The 20,561-nt window shown below is 36.1% G+C and overlaps 1 protein-coding gene across 1 annotated transcript in view; it reads left to right on the forward strand.

Moving 5' to 3' along the window:
* Nucleotides 1-502: 502 nt before the first annotated feature.
* The window catches only part of CPS1 (carbamoyl-phosphate synthase 1), a 128,226-nt gene continuing 108,167 nt past the window's right edge, over nt 503-20,561 (forward strand). Inside the window, exon 1 of the mRNA XM_040476132.1 lies at nt 503-765. Within this exon, the coding sequence (XP_040332066.1) occupies nt 640-765 (126 nt within the window). The 5' untranslated portion in view covers nt 503-639. The remainder of the gene's footprint in view (nt 766-20,561) is intronic.

Raw genomic sequence — 20,561 nt, forward strand, 5'->3', positions numbered from 1 at the left:
GCAATAGTAAGAATGTAATATACTACTTTATTAACTCAAAAAAGAACAATCTACATTTATGCAGAAAGGTTTATTGTGATGTCATTTTTACTACATGTGGTTGCATACCCATCCTTTCTTCTAAGCTGAAAATGGCAATTCTTCAGGTTTCTTTGGGAATCCAAAATCTCTTCAGAGGCAAACGAGGCATCACGTCTAACACCAGTAAAAGCCTTTGATCTCTGGCATTATTATAAAGTTATTGCTCTTTAGGGTGAGATTCCTAAGGTTATCCACTGTGGCTAGGTCATTCTATTCAGCTGCATAAGCAGTTCCTTTGATGGATGACTGGTTTTCTACAACACTAGCATTATCTCAGCAGGAGAAGGTAGTGTTTGATGTTTTGTAATTTGTATTACATGTCCATGGAACATCTCCGGACATTACCTCAGGAGGAGGGGTTAAGAGAAGGAGGAGCAGTGGCTGAAGATATTTAATGACAGAATGAATGGAAATTCAAGGATTGCCGTGCAGTCAGCCTTAAACACCAGACTGCACCCCCCATCTTTCTTTCGCATTAATTAAAAAAAATCTTCTAACAAAATTCTCATAAATATAGGTAATTTTATTTAATTTTAGTCACAAATCAACATCTTCAAAATGACGAGGATTTTGACAGCTTGCAAAGTGGTGAAGACCCTGAAGACTGGTTTTGGCTTTACCAATGCGCCTGCGCACCATCAATGGAAATTTTCAAGAGCTGGCATCAGGCTTCTTTCTGTCAAGGTAACAGTCCCCTACTTCTTATTTCTGATAAAATCGTAGGGGGTATAGTTTAGCATGAAGCAAAGGTGTCACTTAGGAAGCAAATACAGATTTGTGTGCCATTCTGAAGTGCTAATTTATTAGTACTGGCTTTAGTATTGAACCTACTGGTTTAGTAAATGTTCCTTTTCAACTGCTCTGAGTAAAATTATGGCAACTTGCACCCAGTGTAAAGAAAGGTCACAATCCCTGTGAATATGTAACATGTAAGCGTTCTGCTTAGAAAGCAATTATTTTTAAATTCTATCAGGGCTCTGCCTGTGCCCAGACACTACCACACACAATTTGCTTCAGGAGTGAGGTTGCTTATATGTTCATGAACCACATCACAGTAGGTAATGTGGTAAGCTCTTCTTTATTGGCCCACTGTAAAGTTTTCTCTTCTGAAATGTCATTTTTTAGGAAAAAAAATTGGAAGGATGATATCTACATAATTCTGATATTTGTTAATCACAATGTAGACATTGCCTTTTTTTCCTTTTCCTGCTTAGTCCTTTTTTTAGAAGTCCAAATTTATTGTTTTTATTTTGCAGATTAAGGCATTGAAACAATTAGCAGCTGATACATTTCTCTCTATGAATGTATCTATAACTGAAGAGCAGGTCCAGGAAGAGAACCTTAAGTGTTCTTCCCCACCCCCACCATTGGATCATGAAATTCCAGCAGGAACTTCCGTTCCTTCCTATAATTTTATGAAGGCATTTATTACCAGAGAAGTCTGAAATTACTCTATGGGAACTTTGCCAATGAAAATCACTTTTAGTAAATATAAAGTTTAAGGGATCACAGTAGCTTTAAATAGATTGTTTTTTGAGTAGTAAGAGCTATAAAAAGTGAGGTAGAAAACAAAATACAAAACAACCTCTATCTGTTGAGGTAAAAATAGGCTCTAATAGTTTTGAGTGTTTTCTGCTACTACTTTGCACACTCACTGGGTTGCCTAAGAATCCTTCAAAAGCTTCCACAGCTTCTACTGCTTAGATTACTCCAGTCAGGTTTGAATAGGATTTTAGCCCTGAGTGACATCTGTAGGGCCAGGCGGTGCCTGTAGATGCTTGTAGCCTCTGGTGATAGGGTGGGGAAAGAAAGGAGTAAAAGGAAAGGGAGAAGGAGACAGAGACAGAGGTGAGGAGTGAGGAGTGAGGAGGGGGAGGGAGAGAGAAAGAAAGGAGAAAGTGAGAGGGAGGAAAGGAGAGAGAGAGAGAGAGAGAGAGAGAGAGAGAGACAGAGAGAGAGACAGATAGAACACAAGATCTCAGGAGAAAGTACCAGAAACTACCATTTTAAATTAAGAAACCCAGAAACAACCATTTTCTTAGATTTGGCTTAATTGCAACAAGAGAGCCAAAAAGGAGATATGTTCTAAACCATCATCAGAGATGCAGTCACTAGATATAAACTCTGAGAGCAAATATTGGTTTTAGCTCAGTGTTAGTAATATCTCAAGGGAACTCATATATCACTGCAGAGAGAACAGATAGTAATGAAAATAATACCATTTACAGTTAGATGTGTCTTCTAAGACTACAAAATTGTGTCCCTTGGAATATCTTTTTCTTCTTACAAAAACAGGTGGGCAAGGATAGGGGTATCTCCGTCAGACACAAGAAACAGAGAAATTGAGCGACTACTTAAAATAGCATAGATATGATTGAGATTAGAAGCCAGTTCTCCGTGATCTTAATAAGTGCTCTATATGCCCACAACTACAGCCACAACAAAATGATTTAATTATGTGGATAGACTACAGTGAAAGTAGTTCTTCTAGCTCACGGTGGCAGATCTGTTTTAAAGGTCTGCCAAAGTTCACAGCTAAGAATGACAAATTTGTGGGAGGAATAAGCCATCATTTCATGATGTGAAAGTCATTACTCACACTCAATCATTACTGGCCAGAGTTTTGGAGGAAAGCCAGGCATGAGAAATAGAAGTTCTTGAACTTCACGATAGTAAATTAAAATTCTGTACAGCAGTCCAAGGGGGCTTGCGTTTTATTCACTTATTGTGAAACACTCCTCTACCTATCTTTCTTCCTGCCTTCACTTTTAAAACTCTGCTCTCTTAAAAAGTTATATCCAGGGGTGCTTGCATGGCTTAGCCAGTTGAGCGTCCAACTGACTAAGGTTATTAGTTTCGCAGTTCTAAGTTCGAGCCCCCCACTGGGCTCTGTGCTGACAGCATGGAGCCTGCTTGGAATCCTTGCTCTCCCTCTCTGTCTGCCCCTCCCCCTCTCATGCTCTTTCTGTCTCTGTCAAAAATAAATAAGTGTTAAAAAAAAACGTTGTATCCAAATTTACTCTTTTTTAGATGGACATCATATTTAAAATTTTCTGCTAACATTTATTCATTTTTGAAAGGCAGAGAGAGAGCGTGAATGGGGGAGGGGCAGACAGAGAGGGAGACACAGAAACAGAAGCAGGTTCCAGGCTCCGAGCTGTCAGCACAGAGCCCGACGGGGGGCTCGAACTCACGGACAGCAAGATCATAACCTGAGCTGAAGTGGGCCACTTAACCGACTGAGCCACCCAGGCGCCCCAAATGGACATCATATTTTAAAGATAGCAAAACTAGGGGCGCCTGAGTGGCTCAGTCAGTTAAGCGGCCACTCTTTGCTCAGGTCATTATCTCACGGTTCGTGGATTTGAGCCCCGCTTGGGGCTCTGTGCTGAGAGCTCAGAGCCTGAAGCCTGCTTCAGATTCTGTGTCTCCCTCTCTCTGCCCCTCCTCCATTCATGCTCTGTCTCTCTCTCTCTCTCTTTCAAAGGTGAATAAATGTTAAAAAAAAAAAAAAAGATAGCAAAATTTACTAAGATGTAGTTACATAAGGGTCAGTAAAGGGCAGTGAGAATAGTTACTAAAGGTTGGTGGCAATATAGCTAGTTATAGCTAGTAAATGGATTTTAGAGGACACCCTGTGGTCAGATCTATAAACATTGCCCTGTAAATTGGTTGCCTTCTCAATGTCTGAGGAGGTCACTTTTCTTCTCCCGTTGGTGACAGAGTGGGTTTGACGACAGCAGTGACGCACTTGTACTTTTATGTGGTCCTTCCTTGCATATTTGTTTTGTGGCCAATATTTACAAAGTGTACCTTGCCAATAGACATAGCTGTATTTCACTTACAGGGAAGAGGAAAGAATTTCAAGGTGCTGTACATTCAAAGGAATTAGATATCAAGGATATACAATATAGAATTGAAAATGTTCAGTGCTCCTTATTTACATTCAGCCTGTTGTAGTTGTGTTATGGAAAACACACTGGATGGGGAATACAAAGGTCTGGATTCTAGCCCCTCTTGTCCATTTATCAATGTTCTGAACTTGGTTAATTCACTTATCCTCTTTGAACCCAAATTTTGTTATCTGTAGTGTAGAAACACTTCTTGACTTACTCAAAAGATCGTGGGACCATCACACATGATCAGTGATTAAAAATCTATAAAATACTGGAAAAGCAAACCCTGGATGCTTAAAAAAAATTCTGTCCTCTATATTTTAGTAGAGAGATTTAGACAGATTAGAGTTGCTTCATGTTTTTCATGGACTACAAATTATTGCAATGACAAGATGTCTGATGAAAATACTCAAGTATTTATAATGATGATTTTTTCACCTTTGCCTTAATATTAAATATATCTCTATGAAGATATTGCTTATAGCTAATTAGACCAAGAACTATGAAGCAAATAATCTTTTTTCACCATTTTGAATCCAATTCCAAAAGTCAGGATGTACATTCTAATATCCTATTTAAAGCTTCTATCCTGGGAATATATATATGAAGACTAATAAGTGGAAATAAATGGATGGTAAGTGGATAGTCTCTGATTTCAAGAAACTTATAAATTAAAGAATTCTGAATTCACAAGTCTTGGAATGTTACCAAGACTAAATAGTTTTATTTTTACTTGCAAATGAATTTGGAAATCAAATGTATTAAATTGAAAAGGTTAAGTTCCCTATGAATAGAAAAGTGTTTAATAGGTATCGCTTCTAACATTAATCCACTTGTTTTTAAAAATGGTGACCTGTGTTACAATTAAGCCAGGAACCTAACAGTCCAAGTGTCCTTCTCTCTGGTACTTCAGATACAATTGAGCCGTAGGAGTCATTATTCCCTTTCAATGGTTTTCATTTTGTAAGATTTTATATTCTGATTCCAACATAAAACTACCTATTTAGCTCAATCTTGAGGAGCTATTGTCATTTGATTAGAAATTGTCAGCTACAAAAAGTCCCACAATTAGAATAATTTAGCTATATTGTAGTAGCTTTAAAGACATTCCCAGGAAGTAGGCTTCGTAATTATATTGGAACCTCTTTGTACATATTAGAGATGGGGGTAGGGATAGGGTTATCATACACTGTCAAGAATAACTATTGTATTAGACTTTTACTACATACAGATATGTGTTAGGGCTGGATTTCATCCCTGCTGATGCAAATTTTTGAAATAATAGAGTTTCTTTTTGTAAATTTTTTTTTACTTAAAAAAATTCTTTTTTTAATGTTTATTTTTGAGAGAGAGACAGACCGTGAATGGGAGAGGAGCAGAGAGAATGGGAGACACAGAATCTGAAGCAGGCTCCAGGCTCTGTGCTGAGGCTCTGAGCTGTCAGCATAGAGCCCGACGCAGGGCTCGAACCCACAAACCGTGAGATTAGGACCTGAGCCTACGTCGGATGCTTAACCTACTGAGCCACACAGGTTCCCCAAAATAATAGAGTATGTTTCAATCCCAGATGAATAGTTGAAGAATTAGTCTGGGTGATAAACAACTTTATATATTTTAGGTGGACAATATTTCTTTAATTAGGAGATAACTTCCCTTTTAAACATTTTTGTTTATGTACTCTATTTTTTATATCCCCCCCCCCGACTTCTAAAGTATAGATTCATTTGTTGGTCATCAATAGTGCCTTGTCATTTTGAGCTTCTTGCCATAAAACTGTTGAAAAAGCTGTACCAAACCGGGCTTAGATGAGGATAAGGCAAGTGAGATACCAAAGGTGCCCCATGGAAGGAGGCCATCACTAGCAGGGCCATGGTGTGACTCCTTCCATGTTACCTGATAGGCACCTCATTTCCTTTATCTGCATCCCAACCCTGGGTAGGAAGCTAAGAAATCTGGTGGGGGAAATGTCTGTAGAAATAGCACTAGTCTTGGCTTCCTGCTTCCTTTTCTGGCTGATGGAGACTTGAGTTTCCACCTGACCATGCTTAACAGAATTAGTTGTGGTGTAGAAGTGAATGTAGGTTCTATTATTGTGGAAATAGAGAACATTCCTTTGCCCTCCCATCTTCATTAAACCTTCTTCACATTTCTGACTTGTACCAAAAGCTGGGGGTTTAATAGAGAGTTTTCAATATCTCTTAAGCAATGGTCATGCCAGACCCCACTTCAAGGCTTCAGGAGTTTGCTACGTAAGACTGAATGTCCTTGATGTGACTAGTATTTTCTAGGGTATTTATAGTGACCAAGGATTGGAAGAAAGCTACAAAAGCCAGCATCAAACTCGGTTTTGGGCTCCTCAAAACTCCTGGTTTACACTTGATTTTTTTCATTTAGTCTAAATGAATTCAACTCATAAAAATATTTTTAAGGCCCCTCTGTTCTTTTTCTTTTTTTGTGAACTTACTAAATGCAACGTATCAATCTTTTATATCTCACAGGGAGATTCTTGGCTAACGTAAAGTTCTAACTTCAATCAATAGGTGGATGTATCACTAAGAATTTTACTGAATAAGTTTTATCTATGATTTAGAACTAAATGTAAAAGCATATTAATGTATTACCATAAAGTAAAAATTAGCTTACAATATTGGAAACCCCTTCTGGATTCAGAACAATTTTACCACATAAAAGATGCTCATTAAGGTGCTTGTTAATAAACCTACATTTTATGAACATATGTTGTAATGGAATTTTTCTAAATTCTATATTTTTATTTAAAATGAGAAACATAACTAGAATAAAAATTACTTTTGAATCTGACTCATTTGTTTACAAATGTCCAGAACAGAGAAGTGTTCAAGTAAATTAACCTTGTGATTCCCCCCCCCCCCCACACATTGGCTTATGTTTAACCAAAGGCAGATAACCTAATATTAACTTAGGATGTTGTAATTGATTGATTACCACTGTTACAGTACTTTTAATTGTTGAAGTGGTAGGCATAACTGCAGAGAAGTCTCATTAACTATTCCACACATAGAAATTGTGCCTTCATTCTGAATTTTAAGTATCTACATTTTGATAGTACAACTCTAAGAATGAAAAATAAGATTTAAATTACCAATAAAGAACACTTTAAGATTTTGACTCTTACCGTATTATCTATGCAATAATACATTGAAATAAATTCTAGTTTTAAACTTCTTTCTTTCCCAAGCTTGGTTCAGGTGTATTTTATTTCTTGAGAGGATGAGTATCGATGTAAAATAATAGCTAAGAAACATCAGGTGAGCCAGAAATCAAATGTGTTATATGGCTCTAGGCTTTGGTAAAAATGGAAATAAACACATGGGGCTCCTACTTTTTTTGATACACAAATAATTTACATAGACAAATGATTTAAAGCAATACAGTCAGATTCCCAGAGTAAATCATTTTCATTTCTATTAGTAGCTTAAGGGGATTATTGCAGCTATAATGTTATATATTCAAATTTTTTATGGGAGTTGTTGCTAAATTAGCTTGAGGCTTTGTGTCCAGAATATTTTACTGGTAAGTTCTCACACCCAGGGGAAGAAACAATGTAATTATTCCCATTTCAAGGATGTGTAAGTGCTGGAGTTAACACAAGGACACAAGGATGCCTGTTTTGTACATCAAGTGAAATATACCTGTAGCAAATCTGGTTAGAATTTTAATTAGGCCCAAACACCATGTGGATTTTTTTTTAATTTGGCGTTTTGTTTATTCTACTTATATACTTGAAGCCATAGTTAGTTGTTTAACCTGGCTTTGGAATACTCTAAATCATATCTCCTGCTGTAATGTTATGGCTTACTCAAGAGCCCATTTATATATGTACTTTGTCTTGACATAAAATGAAATATATATATTTTTCTCTCCTTTGTTCTCCTTTTTTTGGTTGCATTTTGAGAACAGATTGTTTAAGTGAAGAATTAGTAAGGATTTTTGCTTTATATAGCCATTAATAATTCTACAAATAATTCTACAAATAGGGCAATGCCATTTATAGTTGACATATTCCTTCCACTTCGACCAAAGTATTGTCATGTATTATAACAAAACATGCTGTTTTTCAGTTTTCAATTTGTTTTTCTCATATAGTCTTGTAAGCTTCACGTATGCAGAAATCTAATGTGATAGGTGTTTACCTTTAGCAATTTTAGACTTCAAGAAACATCTCATTTTGACTGGTTTCCACTGTCTCAAACTAATAGATCCAAAGAAAAATGCCTCAAAGTAAAGGACCAATATCTTCAAAAGTAGCCCAGAATGATGTTAGGATGTGGAATGATTAAGGAACAATGACTGGATGACTTTTAATAACATGATACTGAATACAAAGGAAAAGCCTAAAACAACAATGAACACTGGACTCTTTTAAAACTTTTATAGGTTAAATTATAAATTATGCCTGAATTTTGACTGTTACTTCCTATGCCTCAGCCCTCTAAATCAGTTGAGCATAGCACCAGGGACACATTTTCAAACCTTTTTGAAGGAGAATTTAGCTGTGTGACTCGAATTAACAGTTGTTGCATTGTTCTTATCTTGGAAAATGCTTTGAATCATCAACCCTTTTAAACCTCATTTCAAACGAAGAGTATTGGGGTATAAAATTTTGGTCATCTTACCAGGAAATCAAAATAGACTCCTAAATGTAGATTTACAATGAATTTTGATTTTAAGGAAAAAATCAAAAGCCCTAAAGAGATGAAATGTTCAGAGGAAATGTCACATGTGCTTACAGAATCACAGTTTTGAGATCATTAAAAAAACAAAAACCAAACATCTTATGATATGATAAAGCAACAATATCAGCTTCCTTGGAAGAAAAACCAACAAACAGAGAATTTGTTGCAATTTCTACTTCTATGCAAGTTCCCTCACAAAAATGTATTTTCCTCAGAAATTACCTACAATTTGTGAAAGAATCCTCAGGTTTTATAAATATTAGAAAGCATGACACCCAGAGTTTGTGCAGTTTATTAAAAGTTCCATTTAAAAAGTAATATAAGAGTAAGTATCATGTAGAAATTTATGTAATTCAGGGGCACCTGCGAGGCTCAGTCGGTTAAGAGTCCAGCTTTTGATTTCGGCTTAGGTCATGATCTCACTGTTTCATGGAATTGAGCCCTGTGTAGGACTTTGTGCTGACAGTGTGGAGCCTGCTTGGGATTCTCTCTCTCCCTCTTTCTCTGCCCCTCCCCTACTCTCACTGGCTTTCTCTCTTTCTCTCAAAATCAATAATCAACTTAAAAAAAGAGAGATTTATGTAATTTAAAGAAAAATACAATTGTAAAATAAAAGATTAAAAATGGGGTAATTACATGTACACAGGAAAATTCCACTTTAGCGTATTGAGAAATTATGTGTGGGAAAGTCTACACTCTTACGGATGTTCCTCCTATACATTTGCAGACAAAAGTAATTAGTATTAATTGGACTTGGGGACTACTAATTTCAGTCTTTATCCTTCAAAATCATATAAAGTCACAAAGACACATAATTTTGACTACTTATTTTATAATCTATCTGGCACCAGACCACAATATTTGTATGCTCCACACTAAAAGAAATCAAACTATGAGTATGAACTAATTTTAATGCATATTTCTTGCTATCCACATTGGCTACAAACCCTTTGGTGAGGTGGGGCTTATTTGTGTGTTTTGTAAACATAATTACATGGATAGGAGAAAAATATAACTTTGAAGAGGTGGAGATAATGTTATTAATTGCAGACACAATTGGTTCAAGGTTAATCAAGAGATCTTTAGAAGGTTGAGGGAAGTGTATGTGTATATGTATGTGTGTATGAATTTTATTTTAGGCAGCTGCATGTTGAACTTGCGCTTAGTGGCACCCCAAAAGTGAATGTCCAGCCCTGGACATTGAGCAACTTAGGGGTACCATTAGCCTTGGCCTAAGAAACTTGACTGAACTTTAAGTGTCTTTCAAGTGTCAAATTCACTTGAAATCTAGGCTAATTCTTACATTTTAGGGATACATGCAGAAAGGAAACCATTCAGGTGTCTTGCAATGTTTCATATTTATCTAGTAGTTTCTGGGTTAGACCCCAGAAAAAGTAGATCTTTATTTCTTGAGACTCCCCAAAGCCTTTGGATTCTTATCTAGACTCATTTGGCTTAAGTGTCTATAATGAGTTAGGTTCTCCAGAAGAAGACACTGAAATGGTATTTAGGGAGCCAGATATTTATTAGGGGAAAGAGTTGAGCAGAGAAGTAAACTGTGATACAGGTTTGACAAAGCCTAGGTCAACCTGACAGAAAGCACTTGCCCATCAGAGTTTCCTGTGTTGGGCCTTGGCCTTCAAATCCCCGCCTGGCTCAGTGACCAGTGTGGGCAGGGGGCTCTCCATGCAGGGCATGTTGCAAGGAAGCTCTCTGCAGTTCAGGGAGACCCTGATGAATCTCACAGCTGATGATTGTCCAGTGACCTCACTCCTTGCAGCAGGGCAGCATGTCCTTCGTGAAGGGGAACTAAGGGATGCATCTCCATGTTTACAGCATGTATAGTCCTAACAGTCTTGAGAACTTGAGGACTCAAGGGCCTGGAATTCAGTGTAAAACTTTCTCAAAGTATTCTGGTTCTCCTGCGATTACAGCATATAGCTGATGTCTTGACATTTCACTTTGACAGCTTACAGATTTACAGATTTTCAGATTTAATTCTTAGTTGACTTGGGTGTTTTGCGGTTCATCCAAGGCAGTTTTGAAACAAAGCTCTCATAAATAAATTCAAGTGAGTTCATAATTGAATTGTGTCTTTTCCCCATTTAAAAAAATTGGAAAGAAGAAGTAGAAGTAAGCTTAGAAAAAGAAAAAGGGGTAATACATAACTCAGTTTAAGCTGAAATTTTCTACTTGGCTTTAAGCAGAGGGATATGATAAAATGGTAGAAGGTTGTGGATTATAAAACACACTGATTACGTTCAGAAACCACTGTGTTTTCATTTACTAGTGGAATGATCTTGACCCCTCCAAGCCTCAGTTAGCTCTTCTATAAAATGGAGATCTTAACATTACCTACCTCATTGTTTTTTTTTTTGTGAGGATTAGATGAAAAAATACATTGATAACTTTAGAAACAGTGCCAAACACATCATGTTAACTATTATTAATGAGGCCTTCGGGAGGGGGTCAAGGTGGAGTTCTCAGTGATGTCAATGTGCTCCCAAATCCTATTTTTCCAACATAGCTTCATAATTCTATTTGAAATAAGATGTCTTTCTCAGAACAATAGACAGTTATCACTCAAGTCTATATATGCAATTTTTTTGGTGCAATTGCATATAGACTTTAATAAGCATAAATGACTATATATGCCATCAGTTTATGCCTTAACAGGGTTTCATTAAAGCAAGGCCAAAAGATAGAAACAGGATCATGACAGGTTGACCTACTTCTATACGGCATGCTTGAGGCATGTTAATGCTTTATTTTTTCAAATTTAAGGATTATTCCAGAATTATAATAGAAAGAAAACAAAATGGGAGGTACTTTAACACATGGACTCAAAGTAGAGAAAAATTGAAGTATATGTGTCATCTTTAGTTATTATTCTCAAAATTAGTTAACATTGTTATTGAGCGCCAAGTATGTAGTAGCACTAAATGTAACGTCTGCAACAATATCAATAAAGATATGGCAGCCTTAGTATTTTTCAGAGGTGGATAAAAACAGACTGATTATTAGTTGTAAACTAGTTGGGGATTTGGTATAGGAATGCAATATTTTGAAACTGCATTAGTGAATTAAATGAATTTGCTAATGACATATAGTAAAATTTGACAAGTATTTTAAGTGACAAGTAAAGGGAAAAAGGAGAACAATTGGATTGTGTATGCTGCATGTACTTTAGTCCTTGTCTCCAGTAATGGAGGAGTAGATTTATTTCAACGTAAGATTGATATTAATAATAGACGCAACCCATTAGGAAGCCCAAAGAATGATTAGAAAGCATCTTCTAGAATCTTCTGAAGACATTAGCTGTATGACACACCTAGTTGGTATTGAAACCTAAGGATGCTTATGAGGCAAGTGTTGCTCTTGAGTCCCAACTCATTCTTTATTTTCATCTTCCACCCTTTAGCACGAACTATCCCTATGGGGGACATCTGTCTTTATTCCAAGTAAAAAAAGAAAAAAAAAAGCAGACAAGACACAGTAGCCAGTGGGCCTCAAAGAATTGTTTTGAAAACTCATGATACCAGCATGAGAACAACATCCTAACATCACACAATGGCCCATATTTCTGTGCATTCCCCAAGTATGTAGAGACTACCTTATTGTGTGAACAATGGTGAGCTATTTCTGTGAGGATACAAAATTGAATTAGGCATCAGGTTTTTCCATCCAAGAAGTCATGATCTGGCAGGGTAGAAGAGTAACTTAAGCAATTAAAACAAAAGCTAACACCCAAACAGTACACATGCATGCAGTGAGAGCACAGGTAAATCAGTGGTTAATTCTGACTTGGATCTTTGAGGGCATATCATGAGCAAGACTAGGAAGGATAAGCAGGGTGTAAGCAGACAGGGAGGGAGACATTTGTGCATAAAGGTCTAGAGAGTTGGGGAGTCTAAGGGATTACATATAGAGAACGGGCCAGATGAGGGGACTCGGAATGTTTATTGCGGAGTTTGAAGATTAGTGCTATGTAATAGATGTTTATGAAAGATAGCCTTAAGGGCACTGCATGAGACAGGTAGAAGTAGGCAGAGTTTGGAAGCAGGGGGAACAATTGGGAGGTAATAGGAAATGATGACAGGGATTTTCTCTTGGGTGGTGACAAAATATGATGTAATATGGAATTAATTATAGAGGCAAATAGATGGCTACCTCTGAGCTATTAATAGTCATTTTGAATTATCACATACTATGTGATGTGGTGGAAGTATTTTATTTTATTTTATTTTATTTTATTTTATTTTATTTTATTATTTTTTTGTAGTTAGAGTGCCAAATATGAGATCCATCCTCTTAACAGATTTTTTTTAATGTTTATTTATTTATTTTGAGAGAGAGAGAGTGCTAACAGGGAAGGGGCAGACAAAGAGGGAAAGACAGAGAATCCTAAGGAGGCTCCTCACTGTCAGGGCAGAGCCAGACGTGGTGCTAGATCTCACAACCCTGACAACATGACCTGAGCCAAAATCAAGAGTTGGACACTTAACTGACTGAGCCGCCCAGGTGCCCCTTAACAAATATTAAACTGTACAATACAGTTTTAGGGATAATGTACAGCGGATCATTAGAACTTATTCATCTTAAACATTTAAGACTTTGTTCAACATTTGTCTGTTGAATAGTAACTCCCATTTCCCCCTTCCCCTAGCCGCTGAAAAGGGACTTTCTTCTGATTCTTTGGGTTTGATTATTTCAAATATCTTGTATAGGTGGAATCATACAGTATTTGTCTTTCTGTGACTGGTTTATTTCACTTAACATACTCTCCTCCAGGTCTATCCATGTTGCCATCTATGACAGGATTTCCTTCCTTTTTTTAAAGATTAGTAATATTTCATTGTATGTATATGCTGCATTTTCTTTATCTACTCATCTGTTGGTGTATACTTAGGTTTCTTCCATATCTTGGCTACTGTGAATAGTGCTGCAATGAACATGAGGTGCTAATATCTCTTTGAGATCCTGATTTCAATTCTTTGGGTAAATATTCTGAAGTAGGGTTGCTGGATTTTATAGTAGCCCAGTTTGAACTTTTTGGAAAAATTTCCATACTATTTTCCATAGTGGCTGCATCATTCTGCATTCTAATTAATGGCAGAATTATTTTTCATTGCAGTAGTAATTATTTAAGTAAGTTTATTATCTAGCCTGTAAGACCAGATGTGATTTGAAAGTTGTTACTCCCAAGGGATGTTAGAAAAAGATGCCAAAGAGAGAGAGAGACACTGAAACGCCAACATCTTACTATTAGACTTAATATCTTTGGATCTGAAAGACATGTAAAACCAACCATTACCAGAAAAATTTTGAATTAGAAATCTACATTTTATAAAGGAGATCAACAAAAGTAGGACACATGAAATAACAATTCACAATGTGAATTAAAGCAAAAATATATCAAGTATAAAATGAAAAAAAATAGATGTTTATTATTTTCAGTATTAAAGTTTATAATTTTCAGTATTAAAGGAAACAATAGGAAGATGGGTGTAGAAGGGAGTGTATGCTTACATTTTTTTCTGTTTTACTGAATTCATTATTTAATCATTTAGTGGTACTCTGCTAAAGAGTTAGTAGATTATCTGACTAAAGTAATTTTACTGAAGTGTGAATAAAGCTTAATTATGATTTAATGGCTTTATAAAGAGGAATTGCTATACCCATTTACATCTCTAGTTGGTAGAATATGGAAGAGAAAGTACTATGAAGGCAGGTGTTCTTTATTCCCTTAACTAGTCTCCCAGGAAATAAATCACATGGAATTAAAGACAGCTGTACATTGCCCATTGCTTCTTACCTTTGTGAGCAGTGCCTAAGAGGAATAGTTAAAATATGACTGGAGCAAAGCAGGAGTGCGATTTGCAAGCCAATTATGTTACAGAGAAACAAAAATACAACTAGGTAGCATCTTTGCCAGGTGATAGCTTTTCATTCATTCATTCATTCATTCATTCATTCATTCATTCATTCATTCAAACTAATCAGTATTTGCTAGGTATTTACTACTGGTAAGGTTTTAGGGGTGATAATGATATCTTCTCTCAACCTCTATATTTAGAATCAATACAGAAATAAGACACAGTATTCAAACAGGTAGCAATCTGAATATCAGCTTTATTACTGTTAAAGCTGTTTAGAAAACAGGGCCTAGATCTGTAACCAGACTTCTCATACCTCCTAGTCCCTGAGTCAAACGTATTCACTTACAACTGCAGCTCTCCCACCTTGATGTACAACTGAGAACAGGCTTTTTTGAAAAGAAACTTAAAAAAGGCTGAGCAAGTCTTGCTCAATTCCATTTCGCAAAATCATCAATCATTCCTTCTAATTCTCCCTTGTAGACTCAGGGTTAAATGACCTTTCCAAAGTCTCTGAAAGTTAACTTCATGGGCCACGGTTCGAATTCAGAGAGGTATAAAATGGTTTCTCCAATCATCCACTATGTGCCAGGCATTGTATTATATGCTGGTGATGCTGTGCTGGACAGATAAGGCAGGCTCTCTATCCTTGACGTTGCCTGGTGTTGCCTATAATCTTATTGGGGAAATTAGTCATATACTTGGATATGGGACAGTAAATTATAAGTGCCAATTTTTGTTTAGCCTTAATTTGGGAAGGGACAGGTTTTCCATTGCTTGTTTGGTTAATGCACAAAGATGATCAAGCTTGGGTTTCTAACAAGTGGTGGAATTTGGGTAAATAGGAAAAAGAGAGTGCACGGATGAGGGTGAGAAATTGGGCATATCTGAATCACGATGGCTCTTCAAGGCTTGGTTTTCTGACCTTGACCTTTAACACACAACAATTATTCACATTTACAAAACCCCAAACCCAAATTAAGTGAACAAAAAGCAAAAACAAAACAAAATGAAACAAAACAAATAAACAAATAAAAACAGTGAGATCCATATTTTACCAGGAAGGGTATAGGGAAGGAAAGAGAAAGCCAAATGGTGAAAGGTGGGAGAGATGGTCAAAATTTCTCTCTCCAACCCAACCTCATTTATATTTATATTACCTCTCCTTCCCTTACACTGAGCACAATTTTAAACAGTCCCTAATGGCTGTGCATGGACTAGAATGGATGGGGCCAGGGTAGAGGAAGTGATTGACCATAGTCTATGAATTTTTTTTCCCTAAAGTCTGTCCTCTCTATACTTAAAATAATTCCTCCCCTGGTTGAATGGAAAATTATACTCTACTCTTATCCTGAAATGCCTATATGTATTCATATATTTATAATGGATAGTTATTTTGTCTTTCAAAATCTGTGATCTAAGCATTTGGCAAACCCAATGTAACTGACCTTATTGAAATGAGAGTCCCAGATAGATGCTTCTTATTCTGCTGTCCCTTGTTCTAAGGTTTCTCTCCTTGTTACCTTTAGTAGGCTAAAGGACTATACCTTTAGTTGGGTTGATAAATGACATTGAGTGGAGAAAAAGGATTGATTTACATTCGATTAACTAAAGCAGTTTAAATATCTCTTAACTGTTAAGCTGAAGACTGGTACAGATAAAACCCAAAACTTCTTTGTTATATTTCAGAAATTTATTGTGAATTTGGTTGAGTCAACATAAGTAAAAGTTTGTAACAACAACATTTAACTAGTCATTTGACTTTGAGGTACTTAAATCTAAAATTAGATAGTAAACTAAAAGTTAAGTTTTTTTACTGGCTATGATCTTGAGATTTGAAGAATATTATTGTAATTTCATATGCATTTAATTAGTGAGGAAGAATTACAGTATAATGAAAATGAGTACTCAATTAAAATTAAGCCACTAAGTGGATCCTTTCACACATGGAATTTAATTTTCATGAAGGTTTTACTAAGAAAAGTTATTGGAATATTAGCTAAAGACCAAGAGGGGAAAAAGGAAAATGAAGAACTGTAAAGTCATGCGAAAAGAATTGAGACTTGTTCACCCCAGGTCAACAACAACAACAAGAAAAAAGAAAAACATGGAAAAATCCAAAGTAGCCATCTGCAATTAATGCTCATATAAGTATTCACATTTGGAAGGATAATAGTTGTTTCCCATGTCTAGTGAGAGCAAACCAAATGAAAATCCTTCACAATTCCACCAAACAGGGTCGGATTCAACTCGCTTTAGAATTTATTGCTTGCTTGTATTGCTCTACAACGATTAACAAAGAGGCAAGAGCAAGTTAGACTTCAATTTCTAATTGAGCAAGGTGGATAATAATACATGTTTATTCAACTAATTTGGTGATCAAGGAGTAAATAGTTTTCAGTGTTCAAAATAACTTTTGATCCCTTTGAGTTCACCTTAGACCTTTTGCTTGAATTTGCTTCAGCAAATTCATATTTTTAATATCTGAGAATAATATGAGAAACATAAAATAATTTTTCTTCAAGATTCACTTGTATAAATTATCCTAAAGTTAAATAGAATAAAACAGTATTTTCTTCCCATACCACCAATATTGTAGAATATACTAGGTAAGGAGAGTTTTCTCATTCTGTGTCTATATTTACAAAGTGAAATAGGGAATGAAACAGTTTGTTAAGTAGTTCAAGCGCTTTCAGGCTCTTTCATGTGAAATGCCTAGTAAATTGATACAAATGATCTTTTGTTTTGAATTATCATGATATTTGTCTTAACTCAGCACAACATGGGTTTGTACACTTATATACCACATACTCAGCATGCATATCCGGGTATAACTAGCCACTGATTTTTCCCTTCCTCACCCTCTTTTCCCTCAATGACACTCACATCTCTTTCCCAACACCATATCTCCACATTATTTTTTTTTGTTTCAAGTTTTTATTTAAATTCTAGTTAGTTAGCATATAGAATATCTCCACATTATGAGACTAAAGGTATTATAGAAAAGCATTCTTAGTTAAGCATATTGAAAAGGCAACGCAAAACAAGTACTTGCTTATTTTTAAATTCATACCTTGAACAAACTAAAAACTGAATAATAATGATGATAATGGTAATGATTTCCAATATTTTATTATGTTATTTTCTTCCGATTTATACTCAGTGAGTCTTTATTCATGCAACAAAAATTAAACAGTTGTCTACTCTGGGCCAGGCACTGATGTTGTCTTTAGATCAACTACTAATGATGTTGGCTACTTCTTTCCAGTGAACGAAGCTGACCTAATACTCTGCCCACATGAAGTTTGTTTTCTAGTGGGATGAAGTAGATAATAAATAAGATGCTGGATAATATGTTAGGAGGTAATGACTGCTATAAAGGAAGGAAAGACTAAACAGAGCACTGGGGGCTATACTGTAATTTTAAATAGAACGGTAAAGGTAGGTCTCGCCAAGAGCATGGATGACATTTGAACAGACTTGAAGGAGTCCTTACATTTTGGACTTTATATTCAAACTTTGACATGAATTCCTTTCATAGAATTTTAACTTTTTTAATGCTTATTTATTTATTTTGAGAGAGAAAGTGAGCAAGAGACAGAGAGTGGAGGAAGGGTAGAGAGAGAAAGGGAAGAAAGAATCTCAAGCAGGCACCATGCCATCAGTGCAGGACCCAAAGTAGAGCTGGAGCTCATGAACTGAGCCGAAATGAACTGAGATCATGACCTGAGCCAAAATCAACTCAGATGCTTGGGGCACATGGGTGACTCAGTCGGTGAAGCGTCTGACTTTGGCTCAGGTTTGTGAATTGGAACCCTGCATCAGGCTCTGTGCTGACAGCTCAGAGCCTAGAGCCTGCTTTGGATTCTGTGTCTCCCTCTCTCTCTCTGCCCCTCACCTGCTTGTGCTCTGTTTCTCTGTCTCTCTCTCAAAAATAAATAAACATTCAAAATAAAAAAAATAGTCGTATGCTTAACTGTCTGAACCACCCAGGCACCTCTGTAAAATTTTAATTTTTATTACTTAAAGCATAGATGGAAAAGGAAGAGTGAATTCTTGTATTAAAGAGACATTTTCTGAAGGAAAGGATATTTTATGTATCTTTGTATCTCTAGGTGCATCAATGCTATTCTTTTTGAGGTTTCTTCTTTGTAGAAAGAAGTGCATTCATGCACATATCTAGTCCTTTTGTTAGAGGGGATGCCTGGGGACATTTGTCCATGTATTTCCAGAGAGTAGGGTAGGACTTGGCACATGGTAGGAGCTCGATGACGTTTTGAACGGAATGTCTAAATGGTATTATTGGCATATACATTTTTATTAAACACACAGAGACCATGTTGTGATAGAGGTCATTTGCTTAGTAGAATTCATATTTATTTATACTTGGTTACTATTACTGACATTCTATGAGTGTATAGGCTTCTCTTCAATAAGGTTTCCTTTGTACTTTTAGCATTCAAAGTATTAAAGTGCTCTGGCAGTAAGCACTTAAATGATCACTTAATGTTACCATCTAATTTCTAGGCTACGACATCTTTCTACTAGGACTGAGGCTACTAAAATATTGTATAATGGTAACAAGGTGATTTCTTTTGGACTCATTGGAATGAAATAGCATTTGGGGAACTATTAGCTAGAAGAGGGGATTCCAAATAATAGCTCTTTGTTCAGAGTTCCTCTATCAATTCATAGATAAGTCAATTGGCACTCATCATTTTAGACTCATCAGAGACCCATGTAGTTAAGTGGAATATAAAGGGTACTATAGGCAATAAACAGAAGCCTTGTAACAATGTAATGTGTAGTGACAAAGAGGATTGGAAGATCTATAAAAGCTGCCAAAAAGAACAAAAAATATAATTAAAGGATCAAAAAGACATATTGAACAGAATCTCAGGGACTATTTCGGGCAACAGTAAATGTCTCCTCAAATATATCTTTAAAAGACTGAAAGCAAAGTAGGAAACCAGTCCCATGGAGAGAGAAAGAAAAATACCACATAGATTTGTAGGAACAGGCTAGCAGGAGTTGGATTTGCTTATGTTAATTTTTACCTTTCTTTAAAATAATTAGATGGTGCCTAACCTAGAGATCAGAAAATTTAAAACTCTTAGATGGGAAGAGAAAAGAAAGAAAAATGAAAACAGAGATGATATTTTAGGCAGGTGGGGCTTAGAGTAGGATAGATAAACTGGTGTATAGAAAACAGTGGAAATTTGTAGTTGGCCCTCATTTTGCCAACTAAGTTTATTGTAAGTTCTATCAAAGTTATATATCGTTTAGGAAAATGTTTGCTTCCCTCCTTCCATTTTGTGAAAGCATGTAGGTTACACATGACTTCCTGAAGAACAGAAAATATTTTTAGTAGAAGACTTTTTTTTTTTTTGACAGTGAATTTTCATTACTTGGACCAAAGAGTTTCGCCTAGTGAAATATGTCAGAGATATGCGGGAAATTTTCCCATTAAAAATACCCCTACTGAGAACTATCACCATAGACATTTGATTAGCTTGTAATAATTTTAGCACTCTTACTTCCTAAAATCCTCCACCTGGGTCTTGAGTTGTAAATAAACAATAGTTGACAAATTGAAATGAAATGCGAGATAAGAGAATCATGCTGTTAGAAAAAGTGACATGCAAAGCTGACTTCCTGTGTATAGAAGCAGAATCCAGAACTTGTATGGAAGTCCTGTCATCACTCATATTACGTTAATTACTCATTGTGGTTTCCTTTGTGCTCACTGATTCCAAAAGCTTTTTTAGTTTAGTTGCTGAGAAAATAACGATAACTATTCAAAGGTAAAGTGTCAAGCTTGAGATCTCGAACACTGGTTCCAAGACTATACATAAAACAAAAACTTATCTCAAAGGTAATTTTTACACCAAGTAAAGGACAAAATTCTTTTGGCTAACTTTGCCTATGGACGCACACACACACACACACACACACACACACACACACACACATACACACACACTCATAGTCAG

The sequence above is a fragment of the Herpailurus yagouaroundi genome, unplaced genomic scaffold (genome assembly GCF_014898765.1).
Source record: "Herpailurus yagouaroundi ecotype Mexico unplaced genomic scaffold, PumYag 140, whole genome shotgun sequence".
NCBI classification, from domain to species: domain Eukaryota; kingdom Metazoa; phylum Chordata; class Mammalia; order Carnivora; family Felidae; genus Herpailurus; species Herpailurus yagouaroundi.